The 19,460-nt window shown below is 49.4% G+C and overlaps 2 protein-coding genes across 10 annotated transcripts in view; one reads left to right on the top strand and one right to left on the bottom strand.

Annotated features, from left to right (window-relative positions):
• The window catches only part of MGLL (monoglyceride lipase), a 278,840-nt gene extending 271,245 nt beyond the window's left edge, over positions 1-7,595 (bottom strand). Inside the window, exon 1 of one of the 2 annotated variants that reach the window (XM_037023681.2) lies at positions 7,571-7,595. The gene's annotated coding sequence lies outside the window, so the exon portion shown is untranslated. The remainder of the gene's footprint in view (positions 1-7,570) is intronic. The other variant, XM_037023675.2, reaches the window with a different exon arrangement.
• Positions 1-19,023, top strand: part of KBTBD12 (kelch repeat and BTB domain containing 12) — an 81,101-nt gene extending 62,078 nt beyond the window's left edge. For 7 of the 8 annotated variants that reach the window (XM_073231132.1, XM_073231129.1, XM_073231127.1 and 4 more), the window contains exon 6: positions 2,176-4,878. In XM_073231132.1, the coding sequence (XP_073087233.1) occupies positions 2,176-2,357 (182 nt within the window). In that variant the 3' untranslated portion in view covers positions 2,358-4,878. Of the gene's footprint in view, positions 1-2,175; positions 4,879-18,292 lie in introns of those variants that run through there. The other variant, XM_073231138.1, reaches the window with a different exon arrangement.
• Positions 19,024-19,460: the final 437 nt, after the last annotated feature.

The raw sequence follows: 19,460 nt of genomic DNA, 5'->3' as shown, positions 1-19,460 counted from the left end.
ACATCTGCCATGTTTTTAACCATGGTGGCCTAAGTTTTTCCTAATCTGTAAAATAGGGATAAGAATAGTACGTGCTCCACAAGGTTATTTATTATGAGGATGATTTAATAGAGTGCTTCAAAAGCAGCCAGTACACAGTAAGCATACAATGAACTGTATGCTTTTACTATTTTTTGGTGTTTGGGGAGTGAAAATTCTGTCAGGAAATGCAGGTGAAAAAAAGACATTTTCAGACAAACAAAAGCTAAAAGGAACTGCTACAAGATCCTCTAAAATACATACTTCAGGCACATTATCTCAGATGAAAAGTCTAAGATACAAGTAAGAGCAAAGAACAATCTAAGTGTAAATATGTGGATTAATTCCAAATGAGCATTTACTGTATAACACAATAATAACAATGTACTGAGTAGTTTAAAAAATACATTGAATTAAAATGCACATCAACAGTAGCTAATAAATTGGAAGGGAAGTAAATATAATTAAACTATTCTGAGGCCCTCTAAGAGGAGGGTCAAGGTATTGGTTATCTGTAGATATTGATTAATTGAGTATGCATGTTTTGTTTTGTTTCTTCTAGGATAACCAACAAATGAATAAAAACAGGGTTTATTATTCTTAGATCAGAGGAGGGAAAGAAAATGAATGATAAAAATATTCAGCCAATCCAAATGACAGCATTAAAGGAGAAAAGAAAAAAACAAGTGAGACAAGGACAGACAATCTACAAATAGATGGTAGATTTAAACTGAAATAGATCATTAATTGCACTAAATGTAAATGGATTAAATGCTCCAATTAAAAGACAAAGATTATCAAAATGGTTTTTAAAATCATACTCTTTACTCTTTATAATATTAGTCAAAAGAATTCTGGTGGAACTTATTCTAGAATAAGAGGATCATTCATAATGATAAATTTTAAATGATAAAATTTGTATGTACTTAATAATAACATTCAAAATGTGCACACTGAAAACTGACAGAACTAAAAAGAGAAACAGATGATCCATAATTGTAGTGGGATAATTTAACATGGTTCTCAGTAATTGGCAGAATAAACCCACAAAAAAATCAGTAAATATGTAGAAGAGCTGAATAACACGACTTAATGAACATAAATGGAACACTGCACCCAACAACTACAAAATATACATCCTTTACAAGCACATGAACCATTTTCAAAAATTGACTTTTTACGGCAGGACGGGGCACTTTTACCCACATTTTTTCCTCTAATCAACATGAAGTTGTGAAATAGACATCTAGGCTGGAAATCTTCCCTTTGCCCCTCTGAACTTACACTGTCCCTTTCCTATCATGCCCTGTGTCCTGTGAAGCTGACCTGTACAGGGTGCATTCGTGGGCTGCTTTCCACTCTGGCTTCTGGTTGGGTTCAGCCAGGGGGAGGCAAGAGCAGAAATTGTTAGGTGAAAGGAGTGTAGAGTTGGGAATTTATTCTCCCTACCGCTCTCTGTTTCAGGGCTCCCTGTGGGGTGGTTGAGGGTGGCTGCATCTGTCTTCCACTACCCAAGTCCACTCCTGCCAGGCAGCTGCCCTCTCAAATTCCAGTACCCGTTCCTTCCCCTTGTTGCCTTTCAAGTCAAGGGGTGGTTATGGCCCTTGTTATTCTTTATCCTGGAGTTCTGTGCCATTCCCTGTGGCCTTCCTAGACCCTGCCCACACTTTTCCAACAGTCCCTTCACTGAACTCTCTTGAAATTACCCACTTAGAGTGTGCGCTCTCTGTTTCAGGGCTGTGTATTAGCAACCCTATCTGCACGCAAGGAAACAAACTCAGGAAAGTCAACGACTCACCCGAAGTCACATGCCTCCAGCTGTACCTCCTCTTGTGGTGTAGAAATAAGGACAACTTCATCCTTTGCTCACATTATCAATAACTCATTAACATGGCCCTGGAACTGCTTTTCGGCTTTAAACATAGTACATTCTGTCAGTATGTCTTGAATAAATTCAGAATGTGGGTTGCAACATGGCCTGCTTAGTTTTATAAATGTCAGGAACACTGTTTCTTCCATTTAAAGTATGTTTATTCAGCTTTTCAATTCATTTGGGGGGCATAATGCCTTTTAGAGGAAGTTGTTTAATATGGTGATGATGACTTCTGAATTTAACACCCCCATGATATTTTGTGTTCCTCCTTTGCTATTTTTCAGACCGCCATGAGGTCATCTCCAAAGAAATCTTGGAGCTAGACCCATGGGAAAACCAATGGAACATTGTAGCCGTCAATGTCCTCATGCATGACAGCTATGATGTCTGCCTGGTGGCCAGGATGAATCCCCGAGACCTCATCCCCCCGCCTTCAGATTTGGTGGAAGAAGGCAGTGAGCACTGAGGTCAGCACTGCTCTGCGGCCTCTGTTTTGTCTGCAAAGGAGGCTTTAGGAACAGAGAGCCCACAGCTTCCACCCGCACCCAGGACGTGTGTTGCATGCATAGTGGCCCATGTGAAAAAAGCAGTGTGTGCTGGGTGCTCAGTGTGTACGGTCCACCCTCAGGGACCTCCAGTTGGTGAAGATGGACAAGACACTACAAGGCTGAGTGTGACCATGGCACAAGTGCACAGGGAGGGTGCCACAGGAGTGCAGGGGAAGGAGGGGCCTCGCAGTGCTGGGCACGTTACCGAACATTACCTGGGCCTCCAAGAATGAGGATGAAGCAGTCCCATGGTAAGGCCATGGAAACAGCTGAGCAAAGGCACAGAGCACGGCCAGATGGCCTGGGCCACACACTCTGCTACTGAGGCTGGAAAAGCTGGTTGTAGCTAAATGACCAATACCAGGCCGACCCAGGACTCTGGTCGTGGTCTCTGAGCACAGTCTCAAAATTGTGAGGTTAAGGGTAGATGTCTCTCTGTGCTCTGTTCTGGCCTCAGTCTTAACACTGTCCATTCACATGCAGAATATACCCTTCTACTGTGGCAGCGTTGTGCAAAGTGGAGCTAGCGGTGGGCTACAGTTTCCTAGCGGCTCTGGCACTCAGGCCCCACCGCAGTGAGAGGAGGAATGCCACCCCGGGTCAGGTGCCCGTCAGGGACAGAGAAGTGGAGGTCTACCCCAGCCCTCCCTGGGGTTGGTAAGTGTCCTGGACTGGACTGCCCTTGACTGGCTCTCAGCACACACACCTCTGCAGGTTGGCCCTGGCTAAACACAACTGGCCTAGACCAGCAGCAGCTGGGGCCCTGCGTGGAGGACAGGAGGCACATCGCCTCGGCTGCCTGCTGCCTCTTGGATCCAGCCTTGGCAGTACCTTCCCCAACACTGGAGGGAAAGCATGGAGCCACCTCTTTAGCCCACAGTTGAGCATAATCAGAAAGCAGCTACTCCCAAAATGTATTTCAGAGATGACATTTAAACAGCACATGGGAAACTGCATCCATTTTACTTACTATCTATACTTCTGGAAGCACAGTGGATTCAAAGAATGCATTTGGTAGCTGTTCTTCAACAACTTCTCAAGGCTTCCACATTGCACGGCGCTTTTTTGTAAATAGGAGTGGTCAGTACATTTTCCCAGAGGGGGACAGCCTGGCTTGAGACAGCTCTCCTTTGCTGCAGAACTTCTTTGCTGGGTCTGTGGTGACCGCTAGCCCGGGTGCCCAGGTTCCAGCTGCTCCACCAGGCAGCAGAGGCAGGTCCAGATGGAAACCTGTTGCTGACTCCTTAAGGGGGGACCACTTAGACCAGCGTGGTTGTCCCCTAGCAGGCTGGATGCTAGGAGGGCAGGGACCCTGTCTCTCTGTAGCTGTGCCCTGGTGCCACCGCGGTATGTGGCACATGGGTGCACCTTGGTGTGGCCAGCGTGGGGTAGCATTTCTCCATCTGAAAGCTGCCTCTCTGAGCATGTCTAGGAATCTGAATTTCAGCAAGCTAAGCCTTCTTCCTGGTGGAGGCCATAATCTCTGCATTCTTTCCCTTGCTGCAAAATTGGAGCAGACCCTCCTGGGGGACTATGCTGGCTGGGGGCCACCAGGTCTCTGCTTCCCGCACTTCCTCGTAACAGAACCGCCACACTTGCTGGAACAAACCAGAAGCTGCCACATTTCCCTGGACCAGGCAGGCCTTCTGGGAGTGTCATGATACATCTTCTAGATGCACTGGGTACAAAATCTAGGCTCCAGCCCCCAGCTTTTCTACTTAGCTAGTGGTGTGACCGTGGACAAAATGACCTTCTCAAAAACTTATTTTCCTCAAATGCAAAATGGAAAGAAAAATGCTTCATAGGGCTGGTGTGAGGACTGAGTGAGAAGGTGCCGAGCAAAGTGCTGGCTAGATTCAGAAACAGTAGACCTTCCGTAGCCGCTCTTGTTTTTATTACCGTAACCATTGAAACCAGCGTTTCTCAAAGCAGAGCGCCCCAAACAACCCGGGACTTGAGTGGAATCTCTTGGGATTTCAGGGACACAGTCCTTCATTTCCCAGAGCCAGCAGCCAGGCAGCTGCGGTGGGCATCAGATGAACAAGCGAGGCTTTGCGTCAGTATTTGCTCCGGGCTCTGGGTGCTTCCTGTCCTGCACGTTTGTAATTACAGACAAGACCCTTCCGCCCACCTCGTGTTGGATATCGTTAGAGATCCCAGTTTGAAGCCTCATTTCCCCACCCCTCCTTTTTCCACTTTAGCTGAAGGGTGTCCCGTCATCGCCCGGAGGACTCATAAAACTTAACTGTTCCCTCCTTCCAGTCTTGGGGAGGCGGGATTGCTTGACCCTGAGCAACACAGCAGGGGGATGACCAGGGCGCTTCCACTGTCAGCCTCCCCGGGGCGCAGTTTGTGTCCATCAGGAAAGCGACACTGTTCGACTTTCTAACAAGCAAATGCTTCAAATTTGAACTTACAAAATAAAGTTTTACTAATGAAGGATGGCTTGCATTTTCTCATTTGGTCGTATTTCCCAAATGCGATATAAATTTCCTCTGAGGAGGAGGTTCCTGTGCCCAGGAAGTCTGGGCATCGCCTAGGGGTGGGGGGATGAACAGCCAGGAGATGGTGGGGGGGCGGCCCTCAGAGGCCAGGACGCATGCGGTGGGCGAGGGGCAGCAGTGGCCCCACTTCCAAGGCGGCTGAAGCAAGGCAAGGAGAGGAGGCCCTTCAACAGCCACCCCACAGCCCACGCAGACGAGCAGGGTGACAGCAGACACGGGCAGGCCTGTGTCAGTGACAGCTCGCGGGACCCCAAGTCGGGGAAGCCGAGGTGGCCTCCGCAGCTCCGCAGTGCGGGTTGGAACAGCGCACCCGGTGCAGCGGGAAGTGCAGGGTGCCTGCGGGGTGCTGGCCGGTTCACAGGGCAGAGAGATGCCAGTTCTTCCACAAGAGAACAGCCAGTTGGCCAAAAGCAAAAACCAGAAAAATCTCTCAAGGGGTGCGCCCCCTCCACCAGGGTTCCTTAGAGAGCCCACCAGCGGGGTGGCCCTGCTGCTCACACCAGGCCCGACTGGGGGGCACCAGGAGAAAGGCGAGGCATCGGGGTGCAGTCAAGTCACCCCACTTGTCTGCCAGCCTCAGCCGACCCTGGCTGTGCCCCCAGCTATGCCTGTACGTCTCATTCCCAGCCCCAAGGACTCTGCCCCACTCATGGGTAAATCCTGCCGAGCACGAAGCAGCCCCAGAACCCTGCTCCTTTCTCCATGGTTAGTTTAATGCGGCCTTATGGCACAGTTCTGGCCAGAGGCATAGAGGGAAGTCCACAGAGGGCTCTTAGGAAAGGTTTCTTGCTCGTTAAGAGGTGTCGGGGGAGAGATGGACTCTTTTTCCCATGCGTCTTTTGAAATCTGCAAGTGCCCTGAACGGTGGCCAACTTCCTGCCATGAGGAGGAACGAGACCCAGAAGGCTGCTGTTGGTCCCCTGCCTATCCCTAGTCATCCCCAAGGGGGTGGGATAGGGGACAGAAAGAGCCAGGTCCTGGGGACATTCTTGAGCCACCGGGTGAGCCAGCACAGGATTTGCTAGGCTCTAACCGGCCCAATGAGTTTCCCTCATGCTCGGGCTCCTTGAAGTACTTGCAGCCACAGATCTCCTGATACTCCTTCCCCTGCCAAAGCCACACCTGGTCCCCCTGCCAAAAGAGAGGCCGCGGACAGTCCTGGTCCCTGGGGCAGCTAGGGACAAGGTGGTGCAGTTCACCGCAGGGAGGTGAGTTGTGCATGCCTGGCTGATGGTTTATAATCTTGAGTCACTTCTTAGCTATTTCTCTCTCAGTAGTTCAACACTTATTTTCTGAAAATCCCACCAAACACCCATTTTTGTAAGTAAAATTCTATGGGAACACAGTCACAATCATCATGTATGGATCACCTCCGGCTGCTTCGGCATCACAGCGGCAGAGTAAGGGGGTCACAGGAGCACTGCGCTTGTCCAACCTCTGCTTGTCAGTAGGGTGGTTGTAAATGATACCTTCTTGTTATTGTGATCTTCACTTCTCTAATTAAGGAGGCTGGATCTTTTTAAAAAAATTTCTCTAAATGGACATCGGTAATAGATTTGCTAAATAAATAACCATTGTGCCACTTAATGGATTACTATAAACTGGTTTAAAAAATGAAGTTAATGTGCACATGCCAACTAAGATCACCAAGTGGGGAAATCAGGGTCAGGACAGACCAAATGGTGGGGCATCCAGGTATCTGATCATCTACATTTGCCTTCTTACAGCACTAAACTATGTTTTCTACCTTTATCTTGCATCTACCTACCACTTCAGCATTTTATTAAAAATAAAAATAATAATAATAATAGGAGAAATGTGGGATCAACATATAAATCAAGTACAAAAATCAAATGAATATTCTAGTCAAAACCGAAAGTAAGCAGACCACTGACCCCATGCAGAACATGACCAGCTGTCAGCAGTGATCATCTCAGCTGGGGTCGAATTATAGGGCATTTTGCACCAACTATACCTAAGTGGTTTCCAATCTTTACATGCATGACTTTTCAATCAGGAAAAAAGGAATTAAGATATGAGCACACATACCTTCTAATCAGCACCCCTCCCCACCAAAAAGAGTTTTCTGTCTCAGAACAGCTGGCGGGCCCCACCCTCCTGCCTTCTCCCACTCTCCCACCCGCAGGCCAAGGAGCGGGCACTTGGAGGCGCCGAGGGCTCCCAGCTCGCCACCCTGCCTATGAGCAGCCAGGATGCCGCACAGCAAGCCCCAGGCCAGGCAGAGGCCAGGCTGCTTGGGCAGTGCTTTGAGGACTGCCAGTTCCCGTCCTAGCCCCCACCCCTGGCTGTGCGGCCGTAGCACTCCCCTGCCCCCTCTCCCAGCCTTCATGTCCTTTCCTGGATGATGGCACTAAGAATTCCTGCCTCAATTGCAAGGATGCTGGAGGATGGACTGAGGCAGTGTGTGTACCACCCTTGGGCCCGGGGGCAGCATTGCTTGACCCCAGGGAGTTGCCCTGCCAGCTGACACACGGAGCACTGGACACTGTTTCTCCTCGCAACCCTCCAGGGCCGTGTCCTGCACCACCCCACTCTGCCAGTTACTCTGTGACCCGGAACCTTTAGTGCCTCTGTTTCCCCTTTTGCAACAAATGGATGAAACTAACCTGTTTCGGGATTGCTGTGCAGGCCAGGCCCGTGGGGAGTGATGAAGAGGCTAGAGCAGCAGCCGGTGCCCTTTGTCATGATTTCTCCACCTCCACACTTACGACATCAAGATGTCCTCGTTCTGGCCACACGCACTTGTTGGGCATCTGCCAAAGTCCAGGCTGTGCTCTAGAAAATTCCCTCTCTAGTCTCTTCCAAACACAGAAGACTAAGCAAGATGGAAAAATACTAACAACAGTAAGGTAATCATTAACCCAGAGAAACTGAATTGCTGTGTCAGAGGAAATTAACCGTGGGTCACTACATGCTCAGCCAGGACTGGTGTTTACTCCCGCTTATAATATAAACTCTAAGCCAGAATTAACAACTGAAAGGAGAGGATGGAGGGAGGGTTGGCCAGGGTCCTGGTTGAGGATGAGGACAAAGGTTGGGTCAACAAGCAGGTGCCCTCAGTGTGCCTAACGTGGCTTCCTGTTACTGCTGGAAAGACCTTGGACGCCTGAGCCTCCAGTGGAGCCTGGGGGTGGGCCTCAGGTCTCAGGAGCTAACGGGCCAGCAGGTTTGGGTCATCTGAGCCAGCAGCGCTTGGAGCTGGCCCTGATGCCCTTCACCCACCAAAGGGCAACTCCAGGCCCCTATGCAAGGCCACCCAGGAGCTGGTGGCAGAACAGGGCACAAATCCACACAGCTGAGCAGGGCTAGTGCGCTCTCCCTGGCCCGCTCCCCCTGCTCTGGTGGGTCTGCTAAATAAGTCACAGGCTTGCATGCAGCAGGATGCCTTGCTTCCTGAGGACAGGAAGCAGCTTTGGCTGTGTCCCTCTGGGCCTCTCTGAGCCTCTATTGCCCCCTCTGCAAAGTGGGGATATAGTAGGATGTACTTCTTGGAATATGGGGTGAGAAGTATGAATACAGATAAAGCACCTAGGGGAGTATTGGCATGCAAAAAGGTTAGGGGTCAGATTATCATGATTCTCCCTGGACTGAGAAGGGACACCCTCTGTGGTACAATGTTGAATGAAAAGGCAGGACAGAGAACTAAGTACATAACCTGATTCCATCTGTGGGATGTGAACAAGGTCGTGAACCCATTTGCACAGACACACACACCCATGTGCATACACACATAAAATATGTGCATGTCCATGTAGATGTTGTAGATGTGTTTATGCATTTATATGAGTGAGCATATATCTTCTGTGTGTGTACATACAGGGGTATGGGTATATGTGTGTGAGAGTGTGTGTAAGTGTGGGTATGGCTGTATAAGTGTATGCATGTGTATGTATGTATGTGTGTTTGTGTATGGTGTGGGCAGTGCATTGTAAGGGTAAATACAAGTCTATAAAGAAAAGAAATGAATCTTATCTGGTACAAAAAAAGGGAAATGATACCCTCTCCCCGACTTTAGCATTTCCTTTAGAAAAGCTGAAATGGTGAAAGCTATCCCTGTCTCTTTGAGATGTATGGAAATCTGTTTTAAAAGCTAAGTGAGGCTCCTGCTAGTTTTGCATCCAGGACTGGTTTTCTCAGAGCCCAAAGGGCCTTCTCTAAAACATAAGTCCCGGAAGGTGCATCCTGCCTCCCCTATCCTGCCTCCCCTCTCCTAAGGGGTTTCAAGCCATGGCCCCAAGGTACCAACTGCCTGCTTATCGAAGGATAGATGTTTCCTTTTCCTTTGGCTGAAGGCACCTCCCACATGTGCAGTGGGTGGGTCTGCCAGGCTGTCTGAAGGGTGGGCTATCTTTTTTCTTTGCAATCTCTTTAGCAGATTGCCTGCCATCCACATGGCGGCCCCATTCCATGCTTATTTACTAACAAAATTGTTTTCTTTCTCTCCTGCTTTTGTGAAGAGGTTTTCTGGGTTGGAAGATTTAAGCATTTTCCCAATATGTGTATATTTCATAGGTATGTATATGAGTGTGTGTAGGTAGGGGGTCCTAAGAAGCTGATGTAGCACATCCCTCCAGGACTATAGGAACCAGGAGACAGGCATCAGGGATGGGAGGGAAAAAACAGATTTCTGTTTTCTATATTCTGTATAGCAGTTGAACTCCGCACTTATAGTGTCTTAAAGAAAAATACATATGGGGAGGGGGTGGGGAATGGGTGAAATAGGTGAATGGGGGAAATTAATGAGAATGTTTGAGATCTTGCTCTGGGAGATGGTTATGTGTGTGTGTACACGTGTCAGGATTCACACAGCTGTACACTAAGATTCTTGCATCCTTGCAGATCACTGTGTACTGCCTGCTGGAGGTTTTTCCCTATATGATCAATAACAGTTAACACACCCAGCTCCAGGCTGGGTGTCCAGCCCCGCCCACCCCCCACCCCCCAACCTCCCCTGTGCTTCAGACCCCAGAGGTGCGCAGCAGCATGCCCAGCCCTGCAGCCGATGCTGGCATCCTTCCCATTTCAGAAACAGGAAGCCTGCCGCTTGTCCGTGGTCACAGAGCAGGGCGCACATTGGGGGCGGGGCTCACACCCAGATGCCCCTCTGCGCCCATCAACCACGGGCCCACTCTTCCCCCACCCCAGGGTTCTGAGCAGCAGCCCTGGCTGACTCCTGGGGGCCCGCAGTTCTCGGCCTTGCAGCCCTGGCCCTCTCCACCGGAGCCACCCAACCGGGTCGCCTTGTGCAGGGTGTCAGCTCCCCCGGCTTCCCCCGCCCGGACCAGACTGCGGGGGCCTGCAGCCGCTGCCAGCAGGGTGTGAAACACGGGGCACGCGGGACCCCAGAGCCGAGGACGCTAATTACTTCAGGATCCCTGGAGGAGGGAGGTCGCGCTGCCAGAACTGCTTTTGGTTCATTTAAAAGTAGTATGAAGGACAGCATATGGAGAAGAAAACCCGAGAGCCACGTGGAAAATGGACGTGGACCTAGTAGGGGAGGCGGCTGACACTCCAGCCCCCGGCAGGGCCCTCAGGCAGGACAGGGGTCGTTGTCCTATTGGCCAAGAGTTGGGGGGGCAGAGCCCAGGTAGCAAGAGCCGGCTCCCCAGTCGCCACACCTGGGACTCACGGGGCCCCGCCGAGGCCCCGCCCCCTCCTGGGCGCCGGCCCCGCCCTCCGCCCTCCCCGGAGACGCGGCTCCCGGGCGGCGGGCAGTGAACCGATCCCCCGGCTGGTGGCTGGACGCCAAGCGCTCCTGCAGTGAGGCGTGGGCGCAGCAGCCCTGACCCGAGGACCATGCTCCCTCCCTGAGCGTCGGGGAGCCACCTTGCAGGATCAGAGCAAGCTCGCGACGCCACCGGACAGGTGGGGTCCGGAGAAGCAAGAAAAAGAATAAAGTCCCTAAAACGTGTCTAGAACAGGGTAACAGAGGTTACAAGACGACAAGCAAAGCAAATTGGGAAGAAATGGGAGACAAGAATGAGCAAGGACCCTGCTGTGACCAATAAACAAATGAAAAGGTGCTCAACCTTGTTAGGATTCAGGGAAAAGCAAATTCCAACGGGGAAGAGATACCACTTCACGTCCCTCCCCCACCGCTGGCAGAAAGTAGACTGACTGGCCAGGCTGAGGGTGCCGCCCTGACCCCCAATGGCACGGTGCATGCAGTGGAGTGCAGTGTAGAGCAACCTCTTGGGAGATGGCTTGGCATGACCTGATAGAGCCGTAGGTGCAAATCCCTGCCAGCCTTCCTAGGTACAGACTCAGGAGAAACCCCTGCCCCATACCACCCGCCTGGCAAACACTAGGTATTCCCATCAGCAGTCTTTGTCATGGTGGGGCGGGTGTAAATAAACAACTCCAATGCCCCTCAACAGAATGGATAAATACTCTTGCAGCAACTACCCAATGAACCCCCTGCAGAAGTTAAACAGAACAAACCAGCAGACACATGTCTGCCTGGATGAATCTCAGAAACAGTACTAAATGGAAACCAGTCACAGATTTTAGATTGTGCCACTTGGGTCAAGCTTAAACCATGCAAAATGACACTATATATGATTTAGAGATGTGCATGTATATAATAAAAGTAACAACATGGGTGACAAAGATTCCCACCTCATCGGGCACCCCACAGGGAGAGAGAACAGTGCAGTGGGGCAGGGCAGACAGCAGACTCCATCTTCGCCTGGACGCTTCCCGACCCCAAGCATTCCAAACTCTCCCACAGGCAGTATACTGTGCTTGCTTCGAGAAACTCACAACCCGAGGCTTGTCTCTGTGGCCACTCCCATCAGCCCGGTGGGACCACTGGAAAGTCCACAGGGGAGCACTGATCTAGGTATGGGGCTGCCGTCCCACCAGACTGAGCTCCCTGGCCTGACTGCCTCACATCCCCGGCCCTGCTTGCCTGGCCCGTGACAAGCCTCCATGAATATTTGTGGCAGAGGGAGGGAGTCTCCTGGAGTGACCACGTGCTTGTGGACAGGGTGCCTGGTGGGGGCAGCAGCCTCTGGCTTCTCAGCTTGCCTCTCCTGGCTTGGAATCCCACCCTATGAACCAGCTGGAGTAACCGGAATAGGGACCTTGTTGTGTTCTGCACGTCATGCCTGAGAAGAGCCTTTACTCCGGGAACAGGAGCTGGGTGGGAAAAAGGAGCCTCTGACCTCTTGGCCACACTGGCCTAGACTTTAGTCTCTGCAACATGGACCTGGGGGACAGGTGAAGGTTGGGGGCAGAAAAGAGCTAACATTACAGGCCTGACCATTATCTTTTGAAAAGGTTGCCTACCAGGCTGGCCTTGGCTGGCATCTAGGAGCTTCAATTTCCAAAAGGCTCCCACTCCCTGATTGACAAGAGTGGCTCTTTGTGCCTCATTATCTATGCAAACAATAAATACGCTTTATGTTGAACACCTGCTTTCCTTTTGGCATCTAGAATTCCACTACATGCTGGGCAGAAGGTGCCTACATGATCAGTCTCCAAGAAAACTGGCCACTGCATCTCTAGTCCTGACTGGCAGCATCGCACACGTGTTGCAGAGGAAACTGAGTGTGTCCCGTGTGAGCCCACTGTGAGGAGGCCCGTTTCCCCTGGGCCTCCCACCGTGTGACTGTTCCCTTTGCTGATCTCATTTTTAATGCCTTTAGTGTAATCTGTCCTGACCTGGAGTGTGACCACAGCTGCCTCAGACAGTAGGAAATGAATGGACATGGTTGTGTTCATTTTGTAAAAATTCACTGAGCTCTGAACCCATGACTTGCATGCTTTTCTGTGTATCTTTTACCAAAAGTTTACTCCAAAACTTCTCTCTGTTCTCTCAGGACATGCCACTGAAACAAGAATTTAAGAATAAAGACGTATAAACCCACCAGGCCCCAGAGAAAAGGAAAGAGACAGTAGCCAAAATGTTAACTAACTCCAGAATTTGGAAAACAGACAAGCAGAGGGATCTCGTTTTCCTCTCCCTGCCCATTGCTTACTGGGGTGGGAGAGGGAGCCGCGGGGACTGGAGTCCTGAGTCCCTGTGAAGGTAGCGGGTGTGGAGCAGCTGGAAACCCAAGGACTGGCTCAGAAGACCTGGTGTGACTGAAACGTGTGACCTTCACCCTTGGTTGACAGTTGGGCTGCTATATAGAAATCTGGGTTGGAAATCAAAGCCTGTGAGTAGTTAGCAGAGATGCCTCCCCCAGCCCTCTCAACGAGGTGACTGACCTTCCCTGGCAGGAAAAAAGAAGTTGCCCTCTGGATACTGAATTTGGCAAATTAAAAAACAAGATGCCCAACTAAATTTGAATGTCTGATAAACCACACAGTATTTTTTAGCATAAGTATGTCCCCAGTGTGGCATGGGACACACTTATTCTGAAATATCATTACTCATCTGAAATTTAAATTCAAATTTAACTGAGCATGCCAGATTTTTTTAAGTGTATTTTATTGGTAGGCAACCCTTCGTCGGGAGAAATGAACCAGAGGAGGCTGGATGGGGCAGTGAGGCCCAGCTGAAGACAGGGAAGCTGTGAGAGCATCTGAGAGTGAAAGAGGAAATGCCCAACCCTTTCCCCCACTTGGCTCCGAGGCCCCTGACTGCCAGCCTGCACCCCGTCTACCCCACTTCCACTAGAAGATTCGGGAGAGGGAAAGACACACACAAAGAATCAGCCATCGTGATAGCTTCAGACTTCTCAAGGGCAGTGGTGGCAACTTTAACACTGAGGAAAACTGACTTCCATCCCATATTTCTATAGAGCAACTGAATGCCCACCCAAGGGCGAAAGTAGAAAGAAAACATTTATATTGGGCACACAAGCTGGCATGCTAGAGGAAGGGCAACTTCACCAGGAAAGAGGAAGGTTTGATGTCCAAGAAATGATATGCAGCACCCGGGAGCCACGCAGGGACATCCCTGGTAGGAGCAGTCCCAGCCCAGCCAGTGGGCTGTGGGCCTGAGGGCACCAGTCGGCACAGGACGCAAAGGAGCAGGCGGGGATCTGAACAAACAGAACCCTTACAAGGGACCTGATTTTTTCACTACGTTGAGAGGTACTGTAGAGTCTGTCAAAGACTGTGGGGCTAGAGACAGGCACTATGGGGCCAAACAAATGGAAAAAAGATGAATTGTTAAGTGTAAGAGGGGAAAAAAATTCTGAGGATGGCAATGGAATCATAAAACACTATTTTGCTTGCCTTTAATATATAAATAGTCGTGATGACCTTAACACTGCACACTGAATTAGCCAAACTGGTGGTATAGCTATATTGGAACCCCAGGGGTGGGAGTGGGGGTAAGAGCCGTGTAAGAAAGGGAACCTAATTTTCCATGGTAGGAAGTCAGTAGAAAGTGCCTGAAGTTAAAAGTCAATAAGAGAAGTATAAGCAAGGGACACGAAGGTAAATACAGGAAGAAAAAAATTAAATGAGTTGATAATGGTTGTCTTTGAGGAATGGGGATCTGAAATGGAGTTAGGTGTCTTGCGAATGGGTTTCAGCCCCAGGCAAGTTCACTATGGATTCAATGAGACCGAGAAAATGACGGCGGAATGTTCTCGGGGTGAAAGAGTTTATATCCAACTTTATTCCCATGGTGGCAGATCAATCACTAGAATCCCATCCACTCAAGAGCGAGTCTGCATGCAGGGAGCGTCCCTGCCTCTGGGCCCCTCTGCCCCGTGCAGCCATCTCAGTCTCTCCTAGGCGCTGCCCCACCCAGCCTCTGCTCTCCTGCAGCCGTGCAGCCCAGAGCACGGGGCAGAGCTCTTTATATAGAGTCAATAATAAAGTATTGCCCACATGTGTGCAGTGGGCTAGCCGACCAGGGCCAGGTGAGAATCCTAGCCATAGGAACCTTCCCTTTCTCCACAATGGGTCATGGGATTCTGCCTTTTGTTTTAAGACATGTGGTATTTTCAAAGCTGTACATGCATTACTTGCATGAAAATTAACTAAATTAAAAAATAAAGTCACTGACCTTACATGTAATCAAAAACTAACTCAAGACGGATCATGGGCCTCAATATATGCACAAAACTATTCAAGTTCTGGAACAAAATACAGGAGAAAGTCTTTGAGACCTTGCATTAGACAAAGACTTCTTAGATGTGACCAAAGTACAATTCATTAAAGAAAAAAATGACAAATTGGATTTCATCAAAAAGAAGAACTTATGTGTTCTTCAAAAGCCACTGTTTAGAGGGTGAAAAGGCAAACCAAAGACTCAGAGAAAACTATTCCATTAACATATATCTGATAAAGGATATCTAACCAGAATATATAAAGAGCTCTTAAAATTCAATAAGAAAACCCCAAAAACATTTTTTTTAATGGGCAAAAGATTTGAAAGGATACTTGACCAAAAAGGTACATGGATGACAAATAGGCACATGAAACATCATTAGTCATTACAAAAATATAATTTAAAGCCATGATAACATATTACATTAGAATGACATATTAACCTGACATGACCAATTTCTAGTGAGGATGCAGAGCAACTGAACCCCTCATACAACACTGGTGGGAATGCAGAAGAGTACAGGCACTCTGGAAACAGTTTTTTGGTGAAACCTATAACCCAGCAGCCCCACTCTCAGATATTTACCCAGGAAAAATGAAGATCCAGTTTCATATTAAAACCTGTACACAAATGTTTAAAGTGGTTTTTCTTGTAATTACCCAAAACTGTAAGCAACCCAAATGTCCACCTGGTGAATGAATAAATAACCTGGGATCCATTGTACCGCAGAATACCACTCTGTCCCCAAAAAATGAACCACTGAGATGCACAACAACATGGGTGAATCTCAAATGCTTTGTCCTGAGTGGAGAAAGCCAGTGTCAAAAAGGTTACATACTATGATTCCATGTGTGTGACATTCTGGAAAAGGCGAAACCACAGGGGACAGAAAACATATCAGTGATCAGCAGGAGCTGAGAGTGGGGGAGGGCTTAGGCACAGAAGGGCCCCGGGAAGCTGGGATGATGGAACTCCTGTATCTTGATTGTGGTGGTGATTGTATGACTGACTGTATGCATTTGTCAAAATTTTGCAGAACCATACATGAAAAAATGTTGCTGTATGTAAATTATGCTTTTGTATTTAAAAGGGGGGTGGGGAAGTCACCACAGAGATTAGAAGTGTGGAACTACCAAGGAAACAGAGGGAGACATTCTGGGCAGAGCAGGGGGCCGCCTGAGGTCGGGTGGGCTGACGGCGGGTCCAGTCTGCCTGGTAACGTTCAGCCCAGGGAGGAGAAAGCAGATGGCTGGTTCCTCGGCAGCTGAGGTTTCACCAGACATGTGCTTTGAAAGGCAGAGGGGCAAGGGTATTAATTCTTTTTTTTTTCTTTTTTTTTTTTTTGTATATATTGCAAAATGATTACCACAGGGGTCTAGTTAACATGTGTTACCACACATTACTTTTAAAAATTCTTTTCTTGTGATGAGAACTTTTCAGGTCTTTTCTCTTACATCTTAGGACATTAGTTCTTAGTTATTGAAATGATGTATCAGGGAAGGAAAGGGAGAGAAAGGGGAACATAGGCAGGGGGAAGTAAAGACCTGGAGATACTGAGATGAGGGATCAGCCACCTTACAGGTACTTGGACAAGATGCTGTGGGCTTTCAGGACATCTAAGGACGCCTCTAGTTATAAATCTGGGGTGCTATGAGGTAATTAAACAAGGTGGATTTGCTCCATGGATTTGCCAAGATACATCACACCACAGAAGCCAATGGCATAAAGAAATTGGTTCCACCTTGGGGGCCAGGCTGTGTGTGGGTGGTAACACCTGTGCTGTGCTCAGGGGGATGATTGAACGAGGGGAGGCTGCAGGGGGGAAAGGAGGAGGAGGGCACAGCCCAAGAGACAGGGCAGTGTGAGAAAGAGCCCCAGGAAGGAGGCATCTGACACCACAGGGAGAGGGCAGGGCAGAGTGGGAGCTCTGGCTGGACAGAGAGGCGGGGTGGTCTTTGCAGACAGCTGCATGTGGGAATGGGAGGATGGTTCGTTTTTCGAATGTAGACAGTGTGGCACCATAGGATTCCTGGTTAGTTCCCAGTATGTGTTCTCTTCTTCCATAATAATGGGATACTATGGATTTATGGATTTGAGCTCAATACGTGACCACCTGAAATAATGATTACATATCTAGACTCAGCAATTCTGCTCCCCCCTAAAAAGACATGCACACAAATGTTCATAGCAGCCCCAAACTGGAAATAATCCAAATGTTCATCAACAAGAGAACTGATGAATTGTGGTGGAATACTACAGAGCATTTTTCGAAAGGGTATATTTTTGCTCCATGCAACAGCAGGGATGAATCTCACAGACATAAGGTCAAGAAGCCAGGCACAAGGGACCATGCTGAATGTTTCGGTGTATTCAAAGTTCCAGAAGAGGCAGAAGTCATCTGTGCCAACAGAGGTCAGGATCGTGGTTACCTGGGGGAGATCTCAAAACTGGGAGCCACACTAGGGAGCCTGCTGAGGCACTGAAGGTCACTCTCTGTCTTGGTCCTGGGTGACCCAGGTACAGACATATGTACACATTTATCAAGCTGCACTTAAGGCTTGCGGACTTTACTCAGTGTAAGCTGTATGTGCCCCAGCCTCCCTTGCAGCCATGTGACAGTCTTACCTTAGATAATAGACTTAATTCTGGCCCATGAGATATATATGGAAGTTTGTGTGACTTCTAGAAAGGGTTTTAAGGGCAGAAAGTGTGACCTTTTCCTCTTTTACCTTCCTGCTAGCTGGGATGTAGATGTATGGTTGGTGCTTGAGCAGCCCTATTGGACTATGAGGTGCCACACACAGAGTCTAAGCTAGGAGTCTGAAACCAGGGAACATGGCTGCCGCCCTGGAATGACTACCTCTAGGCTTCCTGAAAGTGACAGAAATGAAAATAAAACATGGGTGAGCTTCTGGTATTCGGGGTTTTCTGTAATAAATAGCAAAACCTAGTCATAACTGAAAACAGACACTGTAGAGGACAATTGAGCAGCAGAGAGGAGAGCATTAGCAGCCTGGGGAGGCTGGACCGGACAGCCATCTGGGAGGGACGAATGACTTCCTGAGGGACCACATGCCTCAGCCAGGCAGTGATGGTGGGGGGTGGGCCCCGGAGATATTGCGGGGATGGGACTGGATGTGGATGGGTGACCATGGCGGAGTGAGGTGGGTTCACATTCCCACCCATGCCTGGGAATTATGGAAGTGAAGGCCACTGATCACAGTCAAAAACAGGACAAGGGGATTCGGGAAGCAAGATAATGACCGTGATTTTCCTCTCTTGCTCATACCCTAATTTTTTTATTTCTTTTCAGGCCCACCCTGATTTCCACTGGGCTCCTGCTAGTGAACTGCTTGTAACAAAACTTGCGGCTGGGGGTAATTTGGGTACACAAAGGGAGCTATTAACTGTCTATGGCTTTAGAAGGCCCTGGTAGCCTCTCCCATGACTGATGGCCGCCAGGCGTTGACCAGGAGGTTGGCTCAGGAGCTCAGGGCTGGAGGCCCTAGGAGGTCGGAGCCTCACAGCCCTGGGTCCACTCTCTCGCCTCCTGACGCCATCACTGCCCCCACTGGCCTCATCGCTGCTTCTGTTGACGTCATGACCCCTCTTCTCCCCGTGGGGACCTGGACCTCGTGGCTCACCAAAGCCGTGTCTCACCCCTAAGTGGGGGCCTTGAACACTATTTTGAACAACCAAAAGGTGGGAGCAACCCGAGTGTCCATCGATGGATAAGTGCATAAGGAAAATATGGTCTCTCTATGCCATGGAATGTTATTCGACCTTAATGAAGGAAAATTCTTAAGGAAGGAAGGAAGGAAGAAAAGGAGGGACGTTCCGACACATGCTAGGACATGGATGAGCCTCAAGGACACTCTGCTCAGTGAAATAAGCCAGACACAAAATAACAAATACGTGTGATTCCACTTCTGTGAGGTCCCTGGCATCGTCACACTCCTAGGGACAGAAAGTAGAGCAGAGACTGCCATCGGCTGGGAGGTGGCAGTTCGTGTTTGGTGGGGGCAGAGTTTCAGTCTGGGAAGCTCTGGGGATGGACGGGTGAGGGGAGGGGGGAGGTGGTCGCACACAATGTGAGTGTACTTAATGTCTCTGAACTGTACGCTTAAGTGTGGCTGAGATGGCAAGTTCTGTGTATATGTATTTTACCACAATTAAAAATAAAATAAAACATGGTTCTGTCCCCTCTCAGGGACATTGAGAAGTCCAAATTAAAGGAACTACGAAATATTAAGACACTAGTTCAGCGGGCCCCAGGGCAGGCCTCTATCCGTGTGCTGTCCACGTCCCTGCCCTCTGTACGCTGACTGACAGGAGAGGGAGGCAGCGGCCCTGGGAAGAAGCAGTGCTCGGCGGGACCCAGGACCTGCTGAGCCACATGGGATCTGCTCAGCCGCCGCCGTGGACCCGGGCTCCATGCCGGGGCACCTCAGAGCGGCTCCAGGCCTGCAGCCCCGCCACCG

The sequence above is a fragment of the Manis javanica genome, chromosome 3 (assembly GCF_040802235.1).
Source record: "Manis javanica isolate MJ-LG chromosome 3, MJ_LKY, whole genome shotgun sequence".
Lineage (NCBI taxonomy): Eukaryota > Metazoa > Chordata > Mammalia > Pholidota > Manidae > Manis > Manis javanica.
This window is presented reverse-complemented; position numbering and strand designations above follow the sequence as displayed.